Source organism: Triturus cristatus, chromosome 2_1 (assembly GCF_964204655.1).
Source record: "Triturus cristatus chromosome 2_1, aTriCri1.1, whole genome shotgun sequence".
NCBI classification, from domain to species: Eukaryota; Metazoa; Chordata; class Amphibia; order Caudata; family Salamandridae; genus Triturus; species Triturus cristatus.
In genome coordinates, this window is record NC_140581.1 from 187,871,460 (window position 1) to 187,895,491 (window position 24,032).

The 24,032-nt window shown below is 46.3% G+C and overlaps 1 protein-coding gene across 2 annotated transcripts in view; it reads right to left on the minus strand.

Annotated features, from left to right (window-relative positions):
• DYM (dymeclin) overlaps positions 1-24,032 on the minus strand; it is a 1,124,226-nt gene that overhangs the window by 861,963 nt on the left and 238,231 nt on the right. For both annotated transcript variants that reach the window (XR_014969672.1, XM_085629609.1), the window contains exon 6: positions 19,225-19,303. Coding sequence is in view for 1 of the 2 variants with exons in the window: in XM_085629609.1 (XP_085485735.1) it covers positions 19,225-19,303 (79 nt within the window). In the remaining variant the exon portion in view is untranslated. The remainder of the gene's footprint in view (positions 1-19,224; positions 19,304-24,032) is intronic.

A 24,032-nucleotide genomic window follows, 5' to 3' on the forward strand; every position in this document is an offset into this window, starting at 1 on the left:
TCGTCGATATATACGACCACGTAGATATCCAACTCCTCTCTGAATACCTCATTCAAAAAGTACTGAAAGGCTGCCGGGGCGTTGCACAGACCGAACGGCATGACGAGGTACTCAAAAAGGCCGAACCTGGTCTTAAAGGCGGTCTTCCACTCGTCTCCGTCCCTCATGCGCACCAGATGGTATGCCCCTTTCAAATCCAACTTGGTGTAGATACGAGCTTTCTTGACCTGTTCCAGAAGTACACTGATGAGAGGCAAGGGGTACCGATTTTTTATGGTTATCGCATTCAATGCCCTAAAGTCCACACAGGCTCTCAGCTCCCCATTAGCCTTCGGGATGAAGAAGAGTGGCGAGGCGGCCGGAGACTTGGACGGGCGGATGAATCCTAGCTTGAGGAGTTTATCCAGGTACCCCCGGAGATGCACGTTTTCAGGCTCCGTCAGGGCATACAGCCTGCCGCTGGGAACGCTGGCCCCTGGCACCAGGTCGATCTGGCAGTCAAACTGTCTATGTGGTGGTAGCACTTCCGCCTTCACCTCATCAAATACATCCTCAAAACTGTGATAAGCCTGGGGGAGAGCCACATCTTTTTCTGCCGCTGTAGCCACCGTCTGACTCCCGCTCTCATCTGCGTCAAGGGATTCCGTTCTTATTCCACAATGCAGGATGCAATACGGTGACGTCATTTCGATGCGATGTGTTGGCCAATCCACAAAGGGGTTGTGTTTCTGTAGCCACGGCAATCCCAATAGGACGCCATATTGGGGCGCTCGGATGATGTTAAAATCGATTTGTTCCAAATGGTTCCTCCCATATCTCATCGGAAGGACCCCCGTGTGCTGTCCGATGGGCCCCGTCACCAATCGCCTTCCGTCTACCGCATAGACGTCTTCGGGTACTGCTTTGGGAAGAAGCACTAGCCCTAGCCTGCATGCCTCGTTGTGGTCCATAAACATGCCAGTGGCCCCTGAATCCACCATGGCCACAACGGGTATCCACTGGTCATGCACTCCCACGTGCACCGTGATAAACAGGTGTCGTTGTCCCTTAGTGACCGAGTTGGAAAGTGAAGGGATGGATGAGTGACTCCGAGATGCCCCTTCTCTGGTCTTGGAGTCCTCTAGTTTTCCGCCGGTATGTCCACCACGGCTGTTACCGACCGGTTGGCCCGATAACGTGACGTCTTCGGTTTGGCAGGGCATTCACGTACGTAGTGGCCTTTTTTGCCACAATATAGGCACAATCCTTGTTTACGGCGTGACTCTTTCTCCGTGGCTGTGAGGCTCGCTCGTATTGCGCTGATGTCCATGGGTTCTCCCTTGGATGCGGTGGAAGTTTCAGGACTTCCCACCGTCACATAGGATGGAAGGGATTTTCCTTTTCTCCCATGATCCCCCTTTCTTTCACTTAGCCTATGTTCCAGCCGTAATACCAGGTTGATAAGGCCCTCACATGTCTTGGGTTGAGGGTCAATATGAGCCACGGCGTCCTTGAGCTCATCGCACAGCCCTTGATGGAAGAGCGCCGTCTGTTTAGCAACAGGCCACTTGGTTTCCGCAACCAGCCTTCGGAACGCGTTGAGATACTGCACCAGGTCGTTGGATCCCTGTCTCAACTCAAGCATTTCACGGTCCGCCGTGTACGAGTCAGCCCTTCTGTCGAATACCTTCAGGAATTCCTCGCGAAAAGCACCCCAATCACATAAGAGGGGGTCGTCCCTGCTCACCAGAGGTACGGCCCATTGTGCCGCGTTTCCAGCCAAATAGGATATAAGGAAAGCCACACGAGCCTGACTCGTGGGGAACGCCTTTGGTTTGCACGATAAATGTAGCGCCACTTGTGTGAGGAATACCTGCACTGTGTTAGGATCCCCACTGTACCTCTCTGGTGTTGCCAAGGGGATGGCTACCGGCATTTCCACTACTACCGCAGGGGTCTGGTTCGTGAGGGAGGTGCTGGGCGTGAGCGGGTCCAATTGGATAGCATCCAGTCTGGCTTTTACATCGGCTGTTTCTTGCCTAGAGGCAGCCACTTCAACTTGCATGGCCGCTAAAGCAGCCAGCACATCATCAAGTGTTGCCATGTCTGTTATCGACCGGGAGACAGTTAGTGTTATTAAGGTCGGATATTTTGTAACGCCCTGAACGTCTCAGGATCGTTTAACAGACACGACAATGAGGACGCAACCACTTGTGAAGGGTTAGTTCTTTTAATGAAGGCAAATAAAATACAAAGAACAAACAAAAGTTATAGTCACTGGAATCCTCCAGGCTAAGTACGTTACCAGCCCACAGCACGGATGGTCCTAACCGTCCTCTGCATATACGCCGATCCCGGCGTATGCCAACAGAGGGCAGAAATGAAATGGCCGACAATGCCAATCGGTAGGCTGTGAGGGGCACGAAGAGTGTTGGGGAGAATCGAGGAGTCAGGGAAACACCCAGCCGGGGTCTCTACCTGAAGGGAGCAGCCGCTCAACCTCTTCCTCAGACTGCACCGGGACGCGGAGTCACCTCCTGGTGATGCGTCACCGATACCCCAATCACAAGCAAGAAGACTGAACCGAGAGCAGCCGCTCGATCGATCCTGTGGACTTCCGAGTCTGTAACGCGGCAAACACCTCCTGGTGTGCGTTACAGCTGGCAGTCCCTGTGTCTCTGGTCGGGCTGGGGGTTACGACTCCAACCAGCAAAAGCGCCACTGCGCTTGGACTCAGCCGAGTCAAAAAGCGAAGCTCAATGGTTGACCGGTAGAGCTTCGGGTCCTTCACAGGTGACGATGGGGCAAGACACGGCCCAGGGAGTAACGACTCGACCTACCTCCGTTCTTGCCTTACTGGAGCACCACTCCGGAACACTGCTCTTCACGAAGCAGGTACGTCGGTGTAAACACAATATCCGACAGCCTTGTACCTCCCGGTTCCTCCCTTTATAGGGCGTGTTTCCCTTGAGTTATGTAACAGCTCTCCTGTTTACATAAGGGCGTGTTTCCCTTGAGTTATGTAACAGCTCTCCTGTTTACATAAGGGCGTGTTTCCCTTGAGTTATGTAACAGCTCTCCTGTTTACATAAGGGCGTGTTTCCCTTGTATGACAGGAATTCTTGACATGCTGCAGCACCATTACCAGGGAGTCACCAGGGGCCCAACCATCCCAGTTCATGTCTTACCTGTTCTCAAAGCATGGGAGAGCTTAGCGGTGCAGCGGGTGCCCTCAGCACAAGCACCTGCTTTGCTCAGAGAAGTTGGGCTGACCGCGGCCCATGCGGCAGCACCTGGCCGCGCAGGCTGTCTCTCCCGTGCAGCACTGTCGAGTTCTCTCAGTTGTCGGAGCAGCTCCCAGCTCGCAGAGACGCAGTAAGTTGGCTTTACCCAGTGGGGAGGGGAATGAAAAGGAGGGTGAAGGGGATCCTGTAGTCAGCTCCCATCTGGTGCCACCGAGGGTGTGATGTCTTCCACAGGGTCCTAGGCAGTCCCTCAGAGTCTGGGGCAGTTCCGTTGCAGTGCGGGTCCAACCCACCGTATGTAGCCCCAGTCTTTCCTCCAGGCAACGTCCCGAACCCTTTGGCAATATTGGTACCAGCAGCCCATCCTGACATCCAGCTCCTCAAAAAAAAAAAGTGCACCTGCCAAGACATTGCAGGTCTCCACACTTCTCAATGTAGCTACTTTACCAGTGGCCCTCTCTGGCATAAAGGGACACCCTGGCTCGGCGGTACTGGCTTAGCAAGACCCGAATGGTGCTTGACACATGGCTCAGTCCATGGCAGTGCGCTCTTGACATATGGGGGTCACTGCATCGACAATGCACACGGGCAACAACCCGAATGGTGTAGAGCTGAAATTCTCACTCCTCACACATGGAGTCCACACTATAGGGCTTCCCACTGGACCTCGTTCCTTGCAACGCTTTCCTACTCCTCATAGGGCACAAAGTCTTGGCAAAGTCTGGTACGACAGGCTACAGGGCAGGTGGTCTTGGATTCCATGGGTGATGTCCCATCACCCAGCAGGGAGACTAACAGGTCTTTGTCCCCAGTCCTGGTCGCAGGCAGAAGTCTTACAGAGCTTCCCATCCTCACACAGTCCGTCCGCAGATTGGCAAGTTTGGGGTCTCAAACTGCCACTTCTTATATACCATTTCCAGACAACAAAATGTAATTTATAGTCTGAGTCTTTGAAGTTTTATGTTGGGGTCCTGCTTCTTTTGAAGTGGACACTACTCTTTTTCTTCATTTCTCATGAAATATTGTTTGTCACAGCAGGCAAGACTCCAAAGCGGATTATGCCGCAACGCAATTAATGCGAGTGATCACAGTTCACATCTGGATGTCAGCAACAGTGATATGTGCATGAAAAGGTTAAACCCCGGCTCCCAGCCTCACCATTTATGATTCCCTTATCAGCCCCATCTCCTTTCCTCTGATGTGTCCAGGCCCCCTCCTTGAGATCTATCACCGAATCAAAGAGCAGCTTTTTAAAGTGTAAAGGGAGTCTCTTCCTTTTCTACTCAAGTGTGTGCCTCCACTCAGCTCAGAGGAATGCAATGCTACACAAATCTGTCTGGGGGGATTCCTGTCCTCCTCATGTCTTCACCAGGCATATCTGGGATTCCCAAAATGGAGCCCAGGGTCCTCCATGTAATGTACCATTGCAGGCGCATTTACTATGTGTACATTCACAGCATACTTACTGCCCAGCAATAAGATTGGGTGTATCTACCCGTTGAGTTATAGAGAGACACTCTAAAGCTCAACGGGTAGATACACTCAATCTCCTTCTCTCATTTTGCCTACAAAGAGGTTAAGTTGGCTCAAACTTCAAGGCGTGGACTACCCCACAAAAATAGGTATTTCTTAATAGGAAGAGGGTGCTGGACCTTTGATGAACTTGCAAACAAGTACACGTGCATTCAGCCCACACACACTCAGCCTGTGTGCACTGTTCAGAAAGGAAACATTTCTATATTTAACCAGAGTGTAGTATTTACAAACAAACACACTGCCAGCATACACTCACCATGGGCATGCTGCACAACACTTAACACTTCATGTGCTGTACTTCATGCAAGCACACGTATACCCAGAACATGCTTTCATTGCGCACTCACTGTACAGCACCACAATTCTCATGTAATGTATTCCCCACAAGGCATACGTAAACTCAGTACATGCACTAACCACACATGCACTGCACAGTACTGGTCTATTCCTGCACTGTACACTTCCCAGGCTCACATACATCCAGCGCAGAGCCACTACGCCTGCGCTGCGCAGCACTTCACATCTACCTGATGTAGGCCAAGGGGTGAGTTAAGCACACAGCAGCGGAACTTTGAACAAGCATTTGCAATGCATTCACAAGAGAGAGGTATCGCTATTAATGTTGTAAAGGACAATGTCTTTTAATCATGAGTTTTGGTTTGGAGTGGAGATGACGTATAATCAAGCATTTGCAATGCAAGGGGTTTCGCATTTGAGAAAGTTAGAGCTTTTGGTGTTGAAAATGACCATGTTTTTTACTTTTGTTTTTTTGCATGAGGTGGAGTGATGATATCTACATAGCGCTATTGCCATTCGTATGACCTCGTGGCGCTGGAGAACCAGAAAATGGGTTATGAGAGAGGGGAGACAAGAGTAATATGCTGGATAAAAAGTAACAACATTCCTGAAATAGCAAACACTCAAAGGGAATGCAAGATTAAGTAAAGCATGCAAAATGTAAGTAGGAACAACATAGTTACCTTAACGCTTTTACACTAATTTTTGGGAAATCACTGAGTGTTTTTGCCTGAAAAAATTAAGAACAGGACTACAAAGCCGGAATGGACCCGTTTCAATGTTCATTGCTTATATCCTTACAAAACGTAAGCAGTATGGTTTAAAAAGACCATATCCCTGAACGCAGAGCTGCAGTACACATTTTATAAACTAAAATAAGGAAAACCGCTGATAACGATCACATTAAACATTTTCCACTTTACGCATCAACCAGGTATTGCAGTACCTCCAGGTACGGTGTACTTCCTCACCCGGAAAAACAATGTTGTTCAAAGAAAGAGGAGAAAACAAAAGTAGTGATTCACTGGCAAACTCTGTAAAGTGGTGCTGATGTGTGTGGTTGTGAATAAAACCAATCAGGCCATTGTGGGACCACTCTGCATTGCTTTATTGAGATGTTTTATTTTCTCGCATTTTGAATCTTTTTTTCCTCTCAGTCGAGAGGCAGCTTTTTGGAATAGAAAAATGTCAGAAAAAGACAACATTTGCAGCCAAAGCGTTTCTTTCTTTTTTGGATCCATTTCACAGAGGAACAAATAAAGGAAAGGGGAGGCAAAAGAGGGTAAGAGCCATTTGTTGAAGTCATAGTTTTCAGCAAGTGAGAAGGAGCGAGACAAAGACTAATAAAAAAGGGAATACGAAATAGAGGAAGAAAATAAGAGGGGGAAGGAGCAGCGGCAGAGCAGAAGTAAACTAGTTGTTCAAAGAAAGAAGAGAAAACTAAAGTAGAGCTTCACTGGCAAACTCTGTAAAGTGGAGCGAATGCTTTTGGATGTGAATAAAACCAATCTGGACACTTTTCGTATTTTGAACCTTTTTGTTTTCTCTTCGTTTGAAGGCTGCACTTTGAAAATGGCAGAAAAAGACGACATTTGCAGCCAAAGCGCTTCTTTCTTTTTTAGATCCATTTCACAGGGGAACAAATCAAGGAAAGGAAAGAGGGCAAGAGCCATTTGTTGAAGTCATAGTTTTCAGCAAGTGAGCCGAGGAGCAAACCTAATGCCGTCAGATGTGATAGTTGGAGAATGTTAGCGCAGCGAGCAGCCACTTTGGAACTGTTACTCACATAAAACGCTCCAATACCTTCCGGCCGGGCTCGCAATACAACTGCAAAAATAACAACAGCAAAGCTGTGCCTCCGTTAGAGAGCGTAGGCACCAAACTGTGCAAGCACGCCTAATTTCAACGTGAAATTGAACACCACTTGATATTAGTGCACCGAGCAGTCACGCTGATTATAATACAAAAGTCCTCGTTGGAAAATGTTAGCTTGGCAAGCTGCCACTTTGGAACTGGAGCTCACGTAAAGTGCTCCAATACCTTCCAGTCGGGTTCGAACTACAACTGTGAAAGGAACAAGCAGTGTTGTAAGGGTGCAGTACCACAGGCTGCCACTAGGTGTCCCTTGGGACCTTTTCTGGCTTCAAATGGTACTGTACCCTGCACCACGGCTACGCAAAGGATATGGCTCAGCGGTGAGAGCTGCTGACTGGTGAGGTAGGAATCTGTGTTCGAGTCTGCTGTCGGCTCAACTGCCTGTGATAAGGGGCAGATTATTTAATGTCCCCGAACTCATGGTTAAGTGCGCTATATAAATAAAAGCGTTTAATGTAAAATAACAAAAGAATTCAATGCAGCGATCTCGGGGGGACAGGCAAGCAGTGTCATGGTGGGGGAGGAGGGCAAAGCGATATTAAACGAGGACACTGCATTGCAAATTATGCATAAAGTAATCAAAAAACAAGCATAACAGCAGTGGCCTCGGAAGTGTGGTGGGGGCCTGCAAGAAGTGTTGTAGGGGGGTGAGGCACAGGGAGATAAATCTACAGCAAGCAAATGATGCGACCAAGTAAAACAAAGAGTTCTCTCTAAGTATAAATAACCTGAACAGTAAGAACACATATAAGAGGGCCAGTCCTCATGGAAGGATGCAAAATTCCAAAAGGAGGGACTACTAAGTGTATTCACCAATGAAAAGTCAGCATTTCTAAAGGACAACAACAGGAACCAATTAAAAAGATAGGTGTTTTTTTAAGCCCACATCCTAGATACAGCATGTCATGAAGAGACACCACAAGCGCTGCCTAGGCAAGACCTAAACAGGTGACTGACCCTGTAGGCCTCACTCCAATGACACATGGTAAAAGGCCCTACTACAGATCACTATACTTTATGTTGCTACCACCACTCTAATGCTGCTTAACTCCTGGTGAAGGCAGTAGCCTTCACCACTATGAAAGTAGCGCTTTGGGCGCCCCTCCTGGTCCAACAAGAACACAATCCATGGGACAGGCCTTGGTCATGGAGCACACACATTATTTGTGTTCGGCTATGGCAAAAAATCAGCATAAGAGATCCAGACAACAGTACGGTTGGGCACTGAGGGCAGGGGTACACGTTTCCTACCATGCAGAGGTCTTTTCCATCCCAATAATAACTTTCTTGTGATGAAATACAACTTCTCCTGTGGAATCTGTGCAATGTTATATGAGACCTACAAGCCAAAAACCTCTGGAAGAGATTCGCCATTACCTGCTCTTATTGTGTACATGTGTATGGAATGGGCAGCAGTAATTCTGCCAGCCCTTTCCCCATCTCAATGTATATATTTGTAAAACAGTTCTCTTCTTTTAGCAAAGGGCAACGTGAAGGCTATGAGGGGCATGATATTCAAAGGAGTGATCTATGGAGTATATGACGTGGGGCACATTTTGTTTTTCTCTTCATTAGACTGAGAACATGTGTGGTTCTCCCCTGACACTGTGGCAGATAAACTTGTAGGAGACAGGGCATGCACTACACCAAAAGGGGCAATTACACCCAAATAATGACAAGATAAAAACAGGTTTGTTTGTTTGGCACAAACTAAACCTGCAGTCCGTCATCAAGTTCAACCAGTACTTCAGAGATTAGTGGCAAAATAATGCACACTTATGAACTTAATTTCGGCTACGGGGCAATCTCATGGTTGATTTCTATTTATCTTGCATGCATTTGGTTTCATATATTCAGATAACTTCTGCTGACTTTTTTCTTTAATGTGGTTCCTAGTGGGCTTCTCCACACCCCTTTCAACAATTTGAACCATTTTATGAATTCCATGCCATACCAATCTGCCAACCAACCGGACAGACCGACTCTTCGGAGCCTTATCAAGAGTAATTTCCTTCTGGGTGTACAGAGCTAAGAGTGTACTAGTTGAGGGCATCACTTGTTTGGCCCAGAGTCAGCAGCAGGATCCAGCACTCACCTGGTGACACACCAACATGTTTCACACCCGGCCCATCACACAGTTCATCTCCACATTCCCACCCAGAAAACAAAAACATGTGCAAAGCACAACGTTCCAGACTCATTCCACATCCCCTAAACACTACTCACTCACAAAAAACACAAAACGGGTTCTCCACTTAACGCTTATTAATGCATGTTCTGTAGTACTCCATGCTCCAGGCATTGCAGACCTCATCATACAGCACATCCTTTGATGCACTCTTCATTGCACAAACATGGTTCACCTACAAATATCCAGACATCTTTGATGGCGTTATGCCAACAGGTTGCAGTGGACATCATACAGACCAAACCCACAAGTTGGGCAAAGCCATGCCGTCATTCGCTTGCTCTCTTGGGCCTGCAACGGAGGCAAACAAGCAATACACACCACCATCCTCTAGGACATCGACCTCTGTGGAAACACACTCTCCTTCAACCTGGACAAACAATGCTGACCATTATACAACATATCTTCAATCCAACCCACGCCAAGGTCACAGCCACGACCTGGAACTCTCCTATACAATCCACTGCAAACCACCTATTTTCTTGAACTACACTCGCCAACAACAACCCCACCACTTTATAACCAAGTGGCACACCAACACCATCTGTTCCATGAAGGATTTCTCAATGGACAACCTACAATGCAAACTTAGTTCTCTCCTAAACACCGTCGACTTTTTAAAGATTTAAGACAAAAAAAAAAGACTAGTGCCATTGAAAAATAATAGCTCGAGGCTGACCTGGACAGATGCGCGATTTGAGGCCAACCGCACGCAAAGTTTGATCAACCAAGAGGATCATCATGGTCAAAGATTTTACCTTTAGACTTAGTCTCTGAAATGAAAGTGAAAAAAACATTGGCAGGGCAACGCCCAAGACTGAAGCAGGCCAGGGGCCCTCTAGATTGGATACATCATCATCAACCTCGACTTGAAGGCGTTCATTTTGGCCCCAAAAGCTCCATGTGGGACAAAGCTGGAGTTCGTTGCCATCGAGGTCGCTTTGTTGCTGGGATGGATTTGCCGCCTCACCCTGGTCCTATGATTTCCTATTAGACTTAGTCCAAGAGCTCTATAGGAGGTCTTGGAATGATTAAGAACAGCCCCATTTGGCATCTCCAAGTCAAATCAGACAATGTTAAGGCTGTGGTTTGTTGTGACATCTGTTCCCTGCCTCCTCTTGATAGATAATCCCTGCTACTTGGTCAGTTGTTGACAACTCACCTGCCTTTCAGGGTCCTGAGGCCAGGCAATTGCCCTCTAGCAGGCAGGATGGTAACTCCAGCTAGGAATGTGTATTGGCCTATGGAGATATGAGTGGAAGAACTGATTTTAAGGTAGTTCTGGCTCAGGCAACCAATTTTTAGAAACTTACTTTATCCTCAAAAACAATTTGACTTCACCTTTAAATCAGATTTTCAAAATAGCTTTTAGGCCTTTAGTCATTGTGAAGTCACCTATTTCAAATACATAGTGCGACGCTTTAAAAAGAAAAATATATATATTACGCATTCTGCCCCATAGGCTTACAAGCCACATTTTAGGCGTGACTTAATAATATATAAAAGTAGGTTTTATTACCCGGCAAATGCATTTTTCCTTGACATGTGTGACAATAGTGCTTTCAAACTGCAGCTCTGAAGAAAACAAAAAGCAATGGATAGAATGCTTGAGTTAATTTCACCTTCTTAATTACTGAGGGCTGCTTGGTTAGATTTCAGGTCGAAGTTCTTATTCAGCAACACAGTCAGGGTTCTGGCTTAGTCAATGGCAGATTGATAACATTTTAGGCTGAGAGCATGGTTGTGAAGTTAGGTAGAGGGATGAGAAGGAATTCAGCATTCAAAGGCTATATTTGAGTTGGTGGTGAGTCATCCATATGGCAGATCGATGTCAAGAGTGCTAGTGAATAACCACTGGTATGTGGCCCAAGAGATCACCAGTGCCTGAGACTAATTCAAGCATTCCTTCTATCACATTGTTATAAGGTTTCAGTATACGTGCTACGTGCACCAAATATGTTCAGACATGGGTCCCTTGCTCACTGTGCCACAGGATTCAAGTCACACCTTACTGGTGAGGTATTTTGAGCGGCAGTCTTCCTACTGGAACAGAGAACAAGGGCCTGATTTAGATCTCTGCTGGCAGGTTGCTCCGTCACAACAGTGACAGTTATCCCGTCCACCCAGGCGGCACTATTTTTAGGGCGGCAGCAGCGCGACACTGGTGGCCCGTTGCGGCGGCCTTTATAATTTATTTGGGGACACCGACACTACTGTCACAGTAGTGTCAGTCAGTGTCCCCAAATAAATTATAAATGCCGCCGCAACGGGCCACCAGTGCTGCGCGCGCGGCCCTCTTTGAAATGCAAGCGCATGCGCACCGCCACCACCTAGCATAGGCCCGTGACGTCGCAGGACACGAGCGCTTCTGCAAGGTTGACAGCGATCCGGGCGGAGGTGGTGGCAGGCCGACGGAGCTGCAGGCAGAGAGGAGATACAATACAAATCTGCGAGTCTAGGTAAAGCGATGTACCGCCCTAGGCTCAAAGCAGTTAATTGTTCGGGGACGTGGACTACAGGCAGGGCAGAGACCAGAGGACCCTCCACGGCACTTTCTGAGAACACCGGGCGCAAGTAAGTGATGTTAGATGAAGGGGAGAGGATGTGGTCCGTCGGCCGGCCTAAACTGCCGCCTTTGGTGCTGGAAACCAGAGTTCGAGCCTCGAGGTCACCACACCAGGTGCTGGCTTCCTGGGGGCGCTGTGTTTGAAAGTTTATTATGCTTTTGAAGCACCTGCTGCAGCGTTTCAACCCCCCCCCCCCCCCCAATTACCAGGCCTCACATAAATGTCAAGATAACTCCTGTGATTAATTATCCTCCTGGAGAGAGATCAGCATTCTATATAGTTGAGGTTTTGACTTAGGTGAAGTTAGTGCAGAGGGTTAATATGCCTGCTCCAAAGAACGTGTACCAAGTAGATTACAGAGTGCGTATGATGTAACCAGATCAGCAGGTTACTGCTTTCAAAAGAGACATCCTTGCAATTTATAACTTAAAGTCCTAATATAGAACAGTGAGCTATTAACTTTCATCCTGGAACTGCATACAGACTGCAAAGTATACATTATTAGAACATTAATTAATGTTGCAAAAAGGGTTAATTTGGCTTGAAATCGATTCTTATTATTAAAGAAAACTCCCAACTATGCGGTTTCATTTTCGCCTCGGAGTTTGTGCTTCTCCACACCAAGCACTCTTAAACTATACTGCCTATCAGTATGGATGACATGTGACTCCTACACTTTTAGTCCTTTGGCTTATGTAACATTTCCTACACTGATTTACACGCGTATGATTGATTGTCTCTGTGTAATGTGTGTGTGATGCAAAGTGCTCGGACACCCTACACTGGTATGAGTGGCGCTACAACTAATTCAGTGCATCTGAGAGAGTGTGGTTATGGAGACTTGGTCACTGTTAAAGGGTGCTAGCGAGAGATACCTGTGGTGGTGGAGGTGGTCATTGGGGGGGCGCCAACAAACATTGTCGCACAGGGCGCCACCAGCACTTAAGCCGGCCCTGGCTCTAATACCTTCGGGTCGAGTTTGCGCTATAAAAATATGCAAAAAATAAATAAATGTCAAAGTACACAAGTTTTGTGAGTTCTGCTATAAGCACAGTTGCTCCAATGTGCTTCCGTGTTCACACTCCACTGAGTGAGGGTGAAGGAGGGTGTGTTTGTGATATGTTTATAGCTTCTTTAGTTTCTTGAATTAAACTTGCCATGGGTTTATGGTGAACCTGTGTGTCAGTGTTGAGCTGTGATATCTAGCAACCATATGCATGACGTTACACATTCTGCAGTGAACATGTGGTAGGTGCATAACATCTTGAAATAGTTTTTCACGTGTGATGCACTGGACAGTCCATGAACTGATTGGCTACAGACCGCCACTGTTTCACAGCCTAGCTAATGCATGCAGTAGATGACCCGAGGCCTGGTGATTGCGTGCGAGTGAGCAGGTGATTGTGTGAGAGCAGGTGATTGCTTGGAAGTGAGATCACAGAGAGCCATCACTGGGTCAGATCTGTGGAAGCTCTGCATGCTTTCACAGATACACAGCACCAAGTGACAATGGCTGTCTCTTCAAAGCACCAGCCATAGTCTGTGCCTACCTGCTCCACAGGGTTGTATGTGATTTCATAGGAAAACGGTTAAATGCCACATAAACTGACTGTTGGAAACTTTCGGGATGAATTGCATTTACCATTTCATAGAAACCGATGAATAGATTTAGCATGCTTATTGTTTAAGGTGTAAATCAAACCCTTCAGGATGTCATGATTGCAAAAAAATCACAATATCAACACTTTTGTAAAAATGCCTCGCATTTTACAAAAGTGCCTGTGAAATTTTGATAATGCTTAAACTTTTGCCCTCCCCACCGCCCACTCGTGAGGTTGGATCACTGCATTGCTAAAATGTTTTAGTGGCGCAGGCCCTGCGTCTTCTGCAGCAAAGCAACTCTTTCTCTCCTCTTCAGCGCGAATATCCAAAACCAGCCTTACCCCAGCTAATTTAGCAGCAGAAGTAGGCTCCAGCCCCTGAAGGTGGGGCTAATATGTGCGTTCTCTCTCTTTAGTAATATAAAACCTGCGGGACTGTGAAACTGAATAGCTCCTCCGCACTTCTTTCTGGACTGATTAGTTATGTTTCAAAATGTGCACACACTGCACTACGATGCGGAAGGAGTGGTAATACGTCAGCAGCCAGCAAGAAGGCCCAGCAAGTTAAGACCTCTAGTTTTACCTGCAGGTCAGAAGTTTGAATCGCAGTAAAGTGGATCTTAGCCTTTCATCCTTTCAAGGTTGATAACCAGAGCACTCTGTAAGTAATTATAGAATATGTTATTTAATTTGAAAAAAAATCCAATTTACTTTTATTGTAGTAATGCTTCAGGTGCCAATAACTCTTATTTATTTGAAGTTTTTGAAAAGTGCTCTTACAATTGTCATTTCTCACATTCTCCATGTATCCAAGGCTGACATTCAGTTCTCCAGTGTGCAGCATTGAAGTAACAATTACCATGCAGCACTGTACCCTGCCTTCTCATCACACCTCATTCCACCCTGGCCCACTCCTTCCTGTCCCACCCTATACCACAACCCTACCCTGTCCCATCAAACCAAACCCCCACCATGCCCATCTCATCCCTTACCCTCACATCTCATTTCTTCCCTCACATCTCACCCCACCCCATCCCATTTGCATCAAATCCCACCTCACCATCTTCTCAATCCATCCCATCCGAACGCTACAAGATCAAACCCCAACCCCACCTACCCTCTCCTCATCTCATCACATCACCTCGCATCATAGCCCATCCCAAAGACCACCCCTTCCCTTTTACTTTCCCATCCCCTATCCCATTGCATTCCATCCCACCATTCTCCCATCTCTTTCCATCCACTTACATTCCATCCATTACACTTCAGTCACCATTGCATCTCCCTTCCCCACCCTCCCTTTTCCCATTTCATCCCATCTTCTCACGCCCCATCTCACTCACCTGATTCCAGGGGCGTAGCTAAGAGGGGGGCGGTCCGCCCAGGGGGCACTATTTTTGGGGTGGCGGTCGCGCAGCACTGTTGGCCCGTTGCGGCGGCCTTTATAATTTATTTGGGGAATCTGACACTACTTTTACAGTAGTGTCAGTGTCCCCAAATGGCCACTGCAATGGGCCACCAGTGCCACGCGCGCGGCCCTGTTTGAAGTACGAGCGCATGCGCACGCCACCTGCTGCTTGCAACTGCTGCCTGCAGCGTACGCACGCCGCCACCACCAGTACGCCGCCACCACCACCTAGCATAGGCCCGTGACGTCGCACGGGCTTCTGCAAGGTTGACTGCACGCTGGGCGGAGGCGTCCAGGTTCATTGTGCGCGCCGCCTGGGGTCTGGTCCGGGTCGAGACACAAAATAGTGCTTGCGCTTCCTGTGGACGGCGCTGTGCAGCGGAGCTTGGGGTGCCTTGGCTTGGGGTCTCCTGGTGCTTGCAAGGACGGGACATTTAAACCTGGAGCACTGTTTGTGGAATGTAGCGTGAGGGGAGCTTCATTCAATCAGGTAAGCCCCGGCGCAGTTCTTGTCTATTAGGTTCCTCTTGTGAGAGAAATGGGGACAGAGACAGGAAACGTTTATCGTTGCACATAAAGGCTTTCTTCGTTATTTTTTAATACAATTATGTGAAATGGTGACAGGCTGTGCCCTTACAGCCCTAGATGATGCAGACTTGATACATACAACAGTGTATTCCTGGTGTACCTACATAGAAGTTTGATTCAAACTGTATGAACGTCAATATTCAAGCTTAATTTGGGAAATTTTATAAAAAAATAATGGAAACACAATTGTAAGCAGCTAAATATAAAACAAAATTGACAAGGACAGTCATTTTGATTTCTTTTTTTTTTTAAGTGGAACGGTCTCTTAAAGCTTCGCTAATTCACACACAGCATAGGGACAGTGTGGACAGCTGGTATGCAACGTTTCCAAACACACAGAGAAGAGGTTTAGCATGTGTAGCAGCAGTTCTGTTATGTTGACCTGCCAGATATGGTTCAGAGTTAGCCAATTACTTGGCCTCGGCACTTTATGCAGACATCAGTCTGCGTTTGTGATTCATCCGTCAGAGGTTTTCCAGTAGAGGAACTGATTCACATTAATGTGGGTGGCTGGCTTGGAAGACATTGGTTATCCTCATAGAGCTGTTCTATAAAGGGAGTTGGGGGGGGGAGGAGGAGAGACTCTTGACACTTTCCAGCCTAACCTGTGTTAATGTTGAGTGTGTTTGGGGGTTCTGCATGGTGGTTCACAGTGGAGGTTAGGGCCTTGAATCCTTCCCCCTAATTAGTGTCAGCTATGGTAGTGTTGTTTGAACGTAATGCCATGTGCCCTTCTAAATGACACAGGTGGTTGATGTAAGAGTCATTCTAGTGCAATATTTGTGGATTTTATGTTTCTCCTTTGGTATGCATTGTTCCTCATCTAGGTTCAAATTCAAACATTCCACCCTAGGTTCTTATTTGCCTGTATCCTTGTAGTTGGAACTGGCCTGTCTCTTGCTTTCATTGTCTCTGTTGTCTTGTTCTAGCCTTCCATTTCTACTCTGCCTGATGTTTCCCAGCCTAAAGCCGCTCAATATTGAAGTCTCTCTGTCTCCAAGGCCTATCTATTGCGTCTCCCGGTTCCTTTGTTTTACCTGTCCCACTAAAGTATGAGAGGCTCTCTTTCTCCAAACGCCATCCTGAAAGCATTAGTTCCCGAACCCCTCTTGTTCACTGGTTCCCTGTTCCCTAGTTGCTTAGACACCGTGCGGACAGATTGTCAGAAGGACAATCACCTATCCAGGGATAGCTCAGCTGCTGTTAAGGCATAGCTTTGCTCCCTGTAACTTGTTTGGGAATGCTCTGTTGTCTGGTGAGAGTAGCTCTGCTGACAAAAACCTTAAAGGATAGATTTGCTGTTTGTACTGAGTAAGAAATTAACCAGAAGAGCAAGGGATTGATCAGATGAATGGTACTAATCAGCTGCCTTTGACATGTGATGATAGCTGTGGTCACTGTGGCACGTAAGTAGTACTTTTGCTATCTGTGACATATGAGTGATACTTGTACTATAAGCGCGGAGTGTGGAATAAGTCTTCATCTGAGCAAGTGGTGGCTGTGCTGTTAGCGCCAGTTAGACATGTGGGCTATTGCACCTGTCTCTGGGTAAATGTCAGTCTGTACCATGCCCTTATGTTGATGTCTTCTTGTAATTCTCCTCAGGCAACAGCAGGGATAAACTGACCTCTCTGCTTCCATTCTCTCATTGATACATTTACCTGTGAGCACAGGCAAGCCTTTCATCTCTCTCTTCCTAAATAATGCATTCATCTGTAGAGCCTAGAGTTCTAGAGAGAGTTGAATGTTGTGTGAGCTATTTACCTTAAGCATTTTGGCTTGTGAGAGGAAAGGAACACAAAAGATTGAGATACAAGATACAAGAGAAGAACCTGGTATTCTCTGATCCCAGGGCACCAGGGCCTAGGTTACGAGAGCTCCAGTTGTGATCGCAGGTTGCCAGTGTGATTGCTCCAGTTAGTCAGCAGTTGTCTAGGCGCATCCAGGTCTGTGTCCACTAAGGTTATGAACCTTTTGAAATGCGTAAGGGATCTGATGAAGGGCTTTATTCCCGGGTGTCTGTGAGTAGAGCGATACCAGTAGTAGCAAGCTACCACTGTCCAATGATTGAGCCATGGACATTTTGATACACACATGCGTAAAAGCACACATAACTTACTTCATATCCGGACTTCTTTTAAGTGGTTATTTTTCTCCAGACCTTGGTTCTGCCATGCCTACATTCGGGTCTGGGAGGCAGCTGAAGACGTGTGTTACAGGGACGTGTGTTACACAGCCTTGGCGTTCCATACTAGACACGTTATTATGATTTTACTGTTTTTGCGGACTTTTAACACTTGGTTACCATGAAAGTAATGTGAAAACAAAATTGCAGAAAAATGTAATGTTTCTTGTTTCTTCTGATTATTCACGGAGTCCCTGGATAGGGTTGAACATATTCCCATGGCCCCTACAGCTGTGTTTAAGGATTGTGATGACAATGTGTCTCCACTCCCTGTATTTTAGCTTTGGGCCCCCTGGGTAGGCTGTGCACCATGTGTGTGCTGAGGCTGCTCTGGAGGAGAGATGCACTATTACAAGCTGGCTTTGGGTCCCAGGGAGTTGGTTGCTGCTGCTTAGAAGTAATGACAGGGCGTGACCCCTGGTTGTTGCCATTGGGCCACCAGAGCGGACTTTGTATCTGGTCTGTGTTGGCAAGGTTGTGGAGCTGACTGACCCCTTTGTGCTGAGTTTAGTTCTAAGGGCACACAGTGAGTCATTCCCTGTGAATAATTAATTTGCTGTTTTTGAAAGATAAAGAATTACAGGCTTCGACACTGTTAAGTTGGCTCTGGGTCCTCAGAGCACATCACGTTTGTGCACGTCCCCACTGCTTTAATAGGGGGGACCATGATGTTTGGTCATTTATTGTCAGCTGTAAATGACGGATCCCCGAACAGTGTCACGTATGTGCATGTTTACATTGTGCTGAGGTGATTACCAGGTAATCGTTCACGCAGCTTTCCGATAGATGTCGCATGTGGTTTTTCTGAGTCCCCAGATAGATCATGCAGTCTGTGTGTCCTCCTTTGTACTGCCGGTCACTGGTGTATTCAACTGTGTAGCCTTGGACCGTGTCATGTATGTGCATGTAACTTGCATGATCGAGGTAACTATTAGCGGCGATACTACGTGTCTCTCAGACCTCTTCAAGTGCGTGCTGTCCTTTCTTCCCCCCCCCCACCGGGGCGGCAATCTGAGGGATAGCCCCGGGCGCCACAAGCTCTAGCTACGCCACTGAGTCACCTCTGTGATGGAGTACCCCGTCCACCGAGATCTAAATCAGGCCCCAAAACTGATTTGCTTACAGGAAGTGTCCATCTAGACTAGAAAGCGTGCCCAGGCGATCGTCAGTGGCTGAAATTAATACAAACATTCCTTCTATCACTTTGTTCTTTGTAGTTTTAAAATGCAGCTAGGATAGCGCACAGTGGTGCTCCTGAAAGCCATATACCTGAATCAGAAATTATTTGAAAAAAATGTAAGACACTAAAGACCTGATAATGGGCCTTGTACATCAAAGGCACTCATTCCTGGGACAGCGTGCACCCTAAACCATCAGAACTGCCCCATTCTCCTGTAGTTCTTAAAGAACATTAGATCTCATCACCGTACATAGCCACATATTTTTCTCTATCTGCATTGCCTGACCCGCCCATCAATTCCCCCCCACCCACACTAAACTTGTATCGCAATCTTGGCGTCGGGCCTTGCCCAGATTAGGTTAGCGCTCTATAAGTACGCATTTACATGCATACAATTTGAGATACTCATACCTGTTGCTGATTGAGAAATAAGTAGGCATCACTACGTCATGCAAGATAAGAAATTCAATTTAAGTTTACCTAATGGCGCCCAACTGAAAACTTTAACCAGACATTTTTAGCTATTTTCTTCAGACATGTTCTGAAATAAAGTCCAATGAAATTCTGGCACTTACAGAAGAGGAACTTCAACAATGAGGTGTATGAGGCAGCATAACAACTCCTCAACCAGATCTTCAGATTCTGTACTTGTTTCTATTGGAAAAAAATTGAAATGTAAGATTCAGCATTACAAGTCAACATCCTACAATTGAAACATATTTGTTTTGACAAACAGAATTACATCAGAAACCACACACTGCAAACCAGACTCAAATAATGTTTCTTATTCGATTTGGATCTAACTACATTTCCTGGCCAGAAATATATATTGATTTTCACCAACGCATACGTAGTACATTGCTAGCAATACAAGCGTTTTTACATGTTTTAAACTATTTGTAATAATTTGTTTTCCATTCTGCTCATGCATGGTGTGCCACACTTTCATTTTGTTTAGCTCACTCGGTCCAGCACTGCATCGCTTACCATGTCCTTAGAGTGTCTCTCTCTACCTCCTTATGTGAGCCTCTTTCGCCTCCATCTGTGGCTCTCAGCTCTTTTGTTCTGGCCATCTTCTATAGTAGCTGTCACGTCAAACATGTGTGGCACACGTTTCCCTTCCATTTGTGGCTCTATAACATGAACTTGATGTGGTCTAACAGCACGGATTATTGACTTTACTACTACTCATCTAATTTATCTTAGAAAAATTGAGGGCTGATTCAGCCCTGCCACAAACAGAGGTACTGGCTTGTAAATTACACAGCATTCAATGCAAGTGATACACTCAGGAACCCACTTTATGATGCCACACTATGATGCCACTTTCTCTTTTATGTCAGATGAAATCTTTCCTCCTAGTTAAATAGACAATCCTGTTGCCCTCTCCACAGCTTGCTAAGTGAAGGTCTTTAGCCACTTCGAGGTCACACAATGTAGGAGCTCCAAGATTGCTCTCTGTCCTTAAAGGAATCAATGCCCTCTCGTACTTCCCAAACTCTCTGTCCACAGGGGCATGTCCTAAATCAAAGGCGCAACCCCAAGACTAAGCCTCCAAGTACTCTAAATAGTGTAAGGCTGCATTGTTCTTGAAACATCTCAGTCATGATTTTTTTTAAATGAGGAGTCCTATATTCCCTCAGAGCTCATGGTACGCGTGTATGGTCTCTTCAGAAACCTACCAAGTTATTCAGAACAATGATGCCTCCACTCTGAGACGTCTTTCTTTTGCAACCCGTGTTTCTTGTTTATTTTCCTTCTGAAAACAAACAAACTCAGAATCTAAAAACAAACAATTGAAAGTCTAGTGAACTCTGTCGGAGTCAGATTTCCTCATTTGGGCTGACGCGGCGCTCGAAGAGATCGCTGCAAACAGGATTCTCGCCTGGGATATTTGATAATGGGTTTTGTCCGGATGCTATGGCCGCTTTCTATATTCTCAAATGTACCTTACCTCTTCTGCCTATGTTTTGCCCCTCAGAGCCAAGATTTGGAGCATAATGGCAGCTTTTCTTTCTCAGGATATATGTGGTGCCAGTAAAGACTGTTTTTGACCTGTCCCTGTCATCCATGGTTCCCTCTATCAAGAAGTCTGAAGTGCTTCCCACTATCTTCACATTTCACCTCCTTTACCTTCACTTTAAGTAACCCAGTCCCAATCCATCCTGCAACCCACACTTCCTGTGGGCAATTTCCTGTTCTCCCCTTTTTAAAGATTTCCATCCCATATACAGGAGCTACAAATGCTTCTGTACCTTTTAGCAGGGTTTTTATCGTCCAAACAAATTGCTAATGTTGGCCCTGTTTTTTGCCTGCTTATTTTTTGACTCTTCTAACTCCTACTTCATGTCTTTCTGAATCTGGATCCTGTTCTGCTCTGCCTCTTGGCAGTGCAGTCTGAATGTCTGGTTCTTCAGCCCTAGACCTGGGTTTTTTCTCCATTTCTGTGACCCTTCCTGGAGATGCCTGTTGCTTTCACATGGCCATCTTTAGCATTAGGGACACCATGACTACAGGAATGAGTCACCTTTTCCTCTGCCATGCAATGTGGGGCAAAGATGTGTGGTCACTGCACCAGCCCTTGAAACGGTTTAACACAATCCTCCTCTTCATATATATATGAACCTTTTACCAGTGTGCCAAATGCTGCAAAGGTAGATCTTTTGTAAAGATTGAAATGGTTGTTCTCTAGACTGGATTCAGAGCTTTGAATAGTACCGAATTCACTCTATTGGTCGTCGTGGACAATATAAGACTCGAAGTAGATCAGGGCAAAGCTGCTGCCGTGATTCTACTTGATGTTTTTACGGCATTTGACACTGTTTCGCTTTGTCAACTAATATCTAAACTTCACCAGGCAGGCTTCATTCTTCTGCCCTACGTTGGTTCGGGTAAATGCTGAATAAAAAGGACCCATGCTGTCCAGTTGAACACAGTGAGATTCTCTCCCCACACCTCTAAATGCAGGGTACTGCACGTCTCGTCTCTGAGCCCTACTCTATTTAACATGTATGTCGCACCCCTTGAAAAGCTGGTTCGTATGTGGGGACTCCAGATATGCTCATATCCTGATGACACGCAATTAGTCATCTCCATAAGGGAGAAACAAGAAAACACTCGACGGAATCGTTCTGGATACCCCACTGAGGTCGCTAGCTGGATGAGAAGACATTGCTTAAAGCTAAATGCAAAGAAATCTGTAATTCTATTATTTGGAGGTGCCCATCTGATCTTGGACTCATCGTGGTGGCCAGCGTCTTTGGGACGCACACCTAAGCCAAAAAAAGCTGTAAAAAAATCTGGGTGTCCTGATTGATGAGTCCTTGACTACACAAGAGCAAATTATTTCCACATGCGGCAAATGTTATGGCCCGCTCAAGCGCATTAAAAAACTCTGCCTCTGGATCCCAGTAGGTTGGCGCAGGACCATAGTCCAAGTCCTTGTAATCAGTAGATTGGACTATGGTAATGCCCTATACATGGGAATGGCCGACTACCTTTCCACCCACCTACAGGTAATTCAAAATATGGCAGCAAAGCTCATATGTAATAAAGGCAGATATAGTTCTGCCTCGGCCTGCCTAAAATCCCTTCATTGGCTTCCTAACCTGAAATGGGAAAACTTTAAAGTCTTTGCCATGCTCACAGGTCTTTATATAACACTGGCCCTGTGATTCTTCATGGCAAAATGGAGCTTTATATTCCCTCAAGAAACCTGAGATCCAACAACTTAGCCTTGGCTAAATCCACATGGACCAAAAAGGTTAGAGCCAGATGTCGATCTTTCTCTCATCTTGCGGCAGCCCACTGGAATCCGCTACCTCTGGACCTCCGCCACACAGCTTAGCCTCAGAAAGAGGCTTAAACCCTGGCGTTTTCCTACTAATTGCCCATTTTGGACTCTTCCACAGTGTCTCTTTAGCACAATATGCAGTATATCTCTAGCGCCATGATATCCCCTTGGGGATGATTGATTGCGCTTTATAAACACTGCAGTTCCTCTACTGGGATGATGGCGTCCTTGGCTTCATGATGACAATGCATCCTATTGCTATTTGAAGCATTTCACAATGGCTTAAAGAAGTCCAAATGCAGACTGTCATACCAAGTCACACACCTGGTGTCATGTAGGGAGAGATGTGGGCTTTTGAGCAAACAGGTGACGCAGCTCTTGTGCGCAGTTCGATGCTTGCAGAGGAGCTATGGTGCTACCTTGCTTTCCTGTGGGACTGGCAGCTGAGAACGGGGTGTTGAACGTACTAGAAGGCCTCACAACTTGCAGTTCCATTGAGGTATACTTTCTGTGACACTATTTGATTCAGTGACTTGTTGTTGAGCACCTAATTATGCATTTTACCATAACATTAGCATAACTTTTGCGAAAGACTACATTGCGCAAACCTTATGATTGGTGGCCATAATAAAGAGGTCATTTTTATCAAATATGCCAGAAATTCGGTGCTTAGACACAAGAAACACTGTAAAACTTGCTAAGAAGGTAACCCACACCACATTGAAAGGGACTGCTCGCATTCCCACAGTGTGTTGCACAGAACTCCCAAACGCCAGGGGGGTTGAATGTGTACTCTTCCCATCTCTCAGAATTATTAATATTGAAATTCCACAGGGAACTGTTGTAAGTTCCATTTCTGTACAGTGCGCATCACTCAAGCTTTCTTTCCTATATATGAAGTGAGTTAAAAAATGAGAACTATTCAAATTCAGCTTTGGAAATAGGCTGTGTCAGTTATACGATCAAACTTCCAGGCCATGGAACAGGTTTAACAAACACACTTCGCCTGCTTTGGTATCTTGCACGTGGTAAACCCACTAATAATGTAATATAGTTAGGTGATTTCTAAAAGAGCAGCCCCACTCCCCACTGCCACAAACCACTGCTTTTTAGGTCTCGCCTGAGACAGCGCATCTTCGAGACATTTAGTAAGTGGCTTTTAAAAGTGCTACCAGAGGCTTTTGCTGGCCTCAAGCTTGCGTTCACAAGCGCGTGCACGCACGCACGCAGCCGCCAGCTTTCAGCGCCTGATCGCGATCAGTTTCACTTTCACGGGCAGCCGTGTCACTTTTGCTTGCGCGCGCGCTTGTGTTTAACTTGTTTACATTTGATTTTCAGCACGAACCCATACATTATAACAGTTCACATCATCCCAAAAGAGAAGATTTATTCGTATTTTCTTGCAGTGTTGTAGAGTCTGTTCTCTTGTTTATAATATTAGCCGGCTCTAATGTCTACAGGTTAAGCTTTCTAATATTGGCAGATACCTGTGGGGTGAGGAAATTGTGCTCGCTACGTGTACATCTGATGTTGATCAGTTGTTGGCACTTACTGCCATCCTCTGAGGTGCCTCATATCATCTTATTAAGT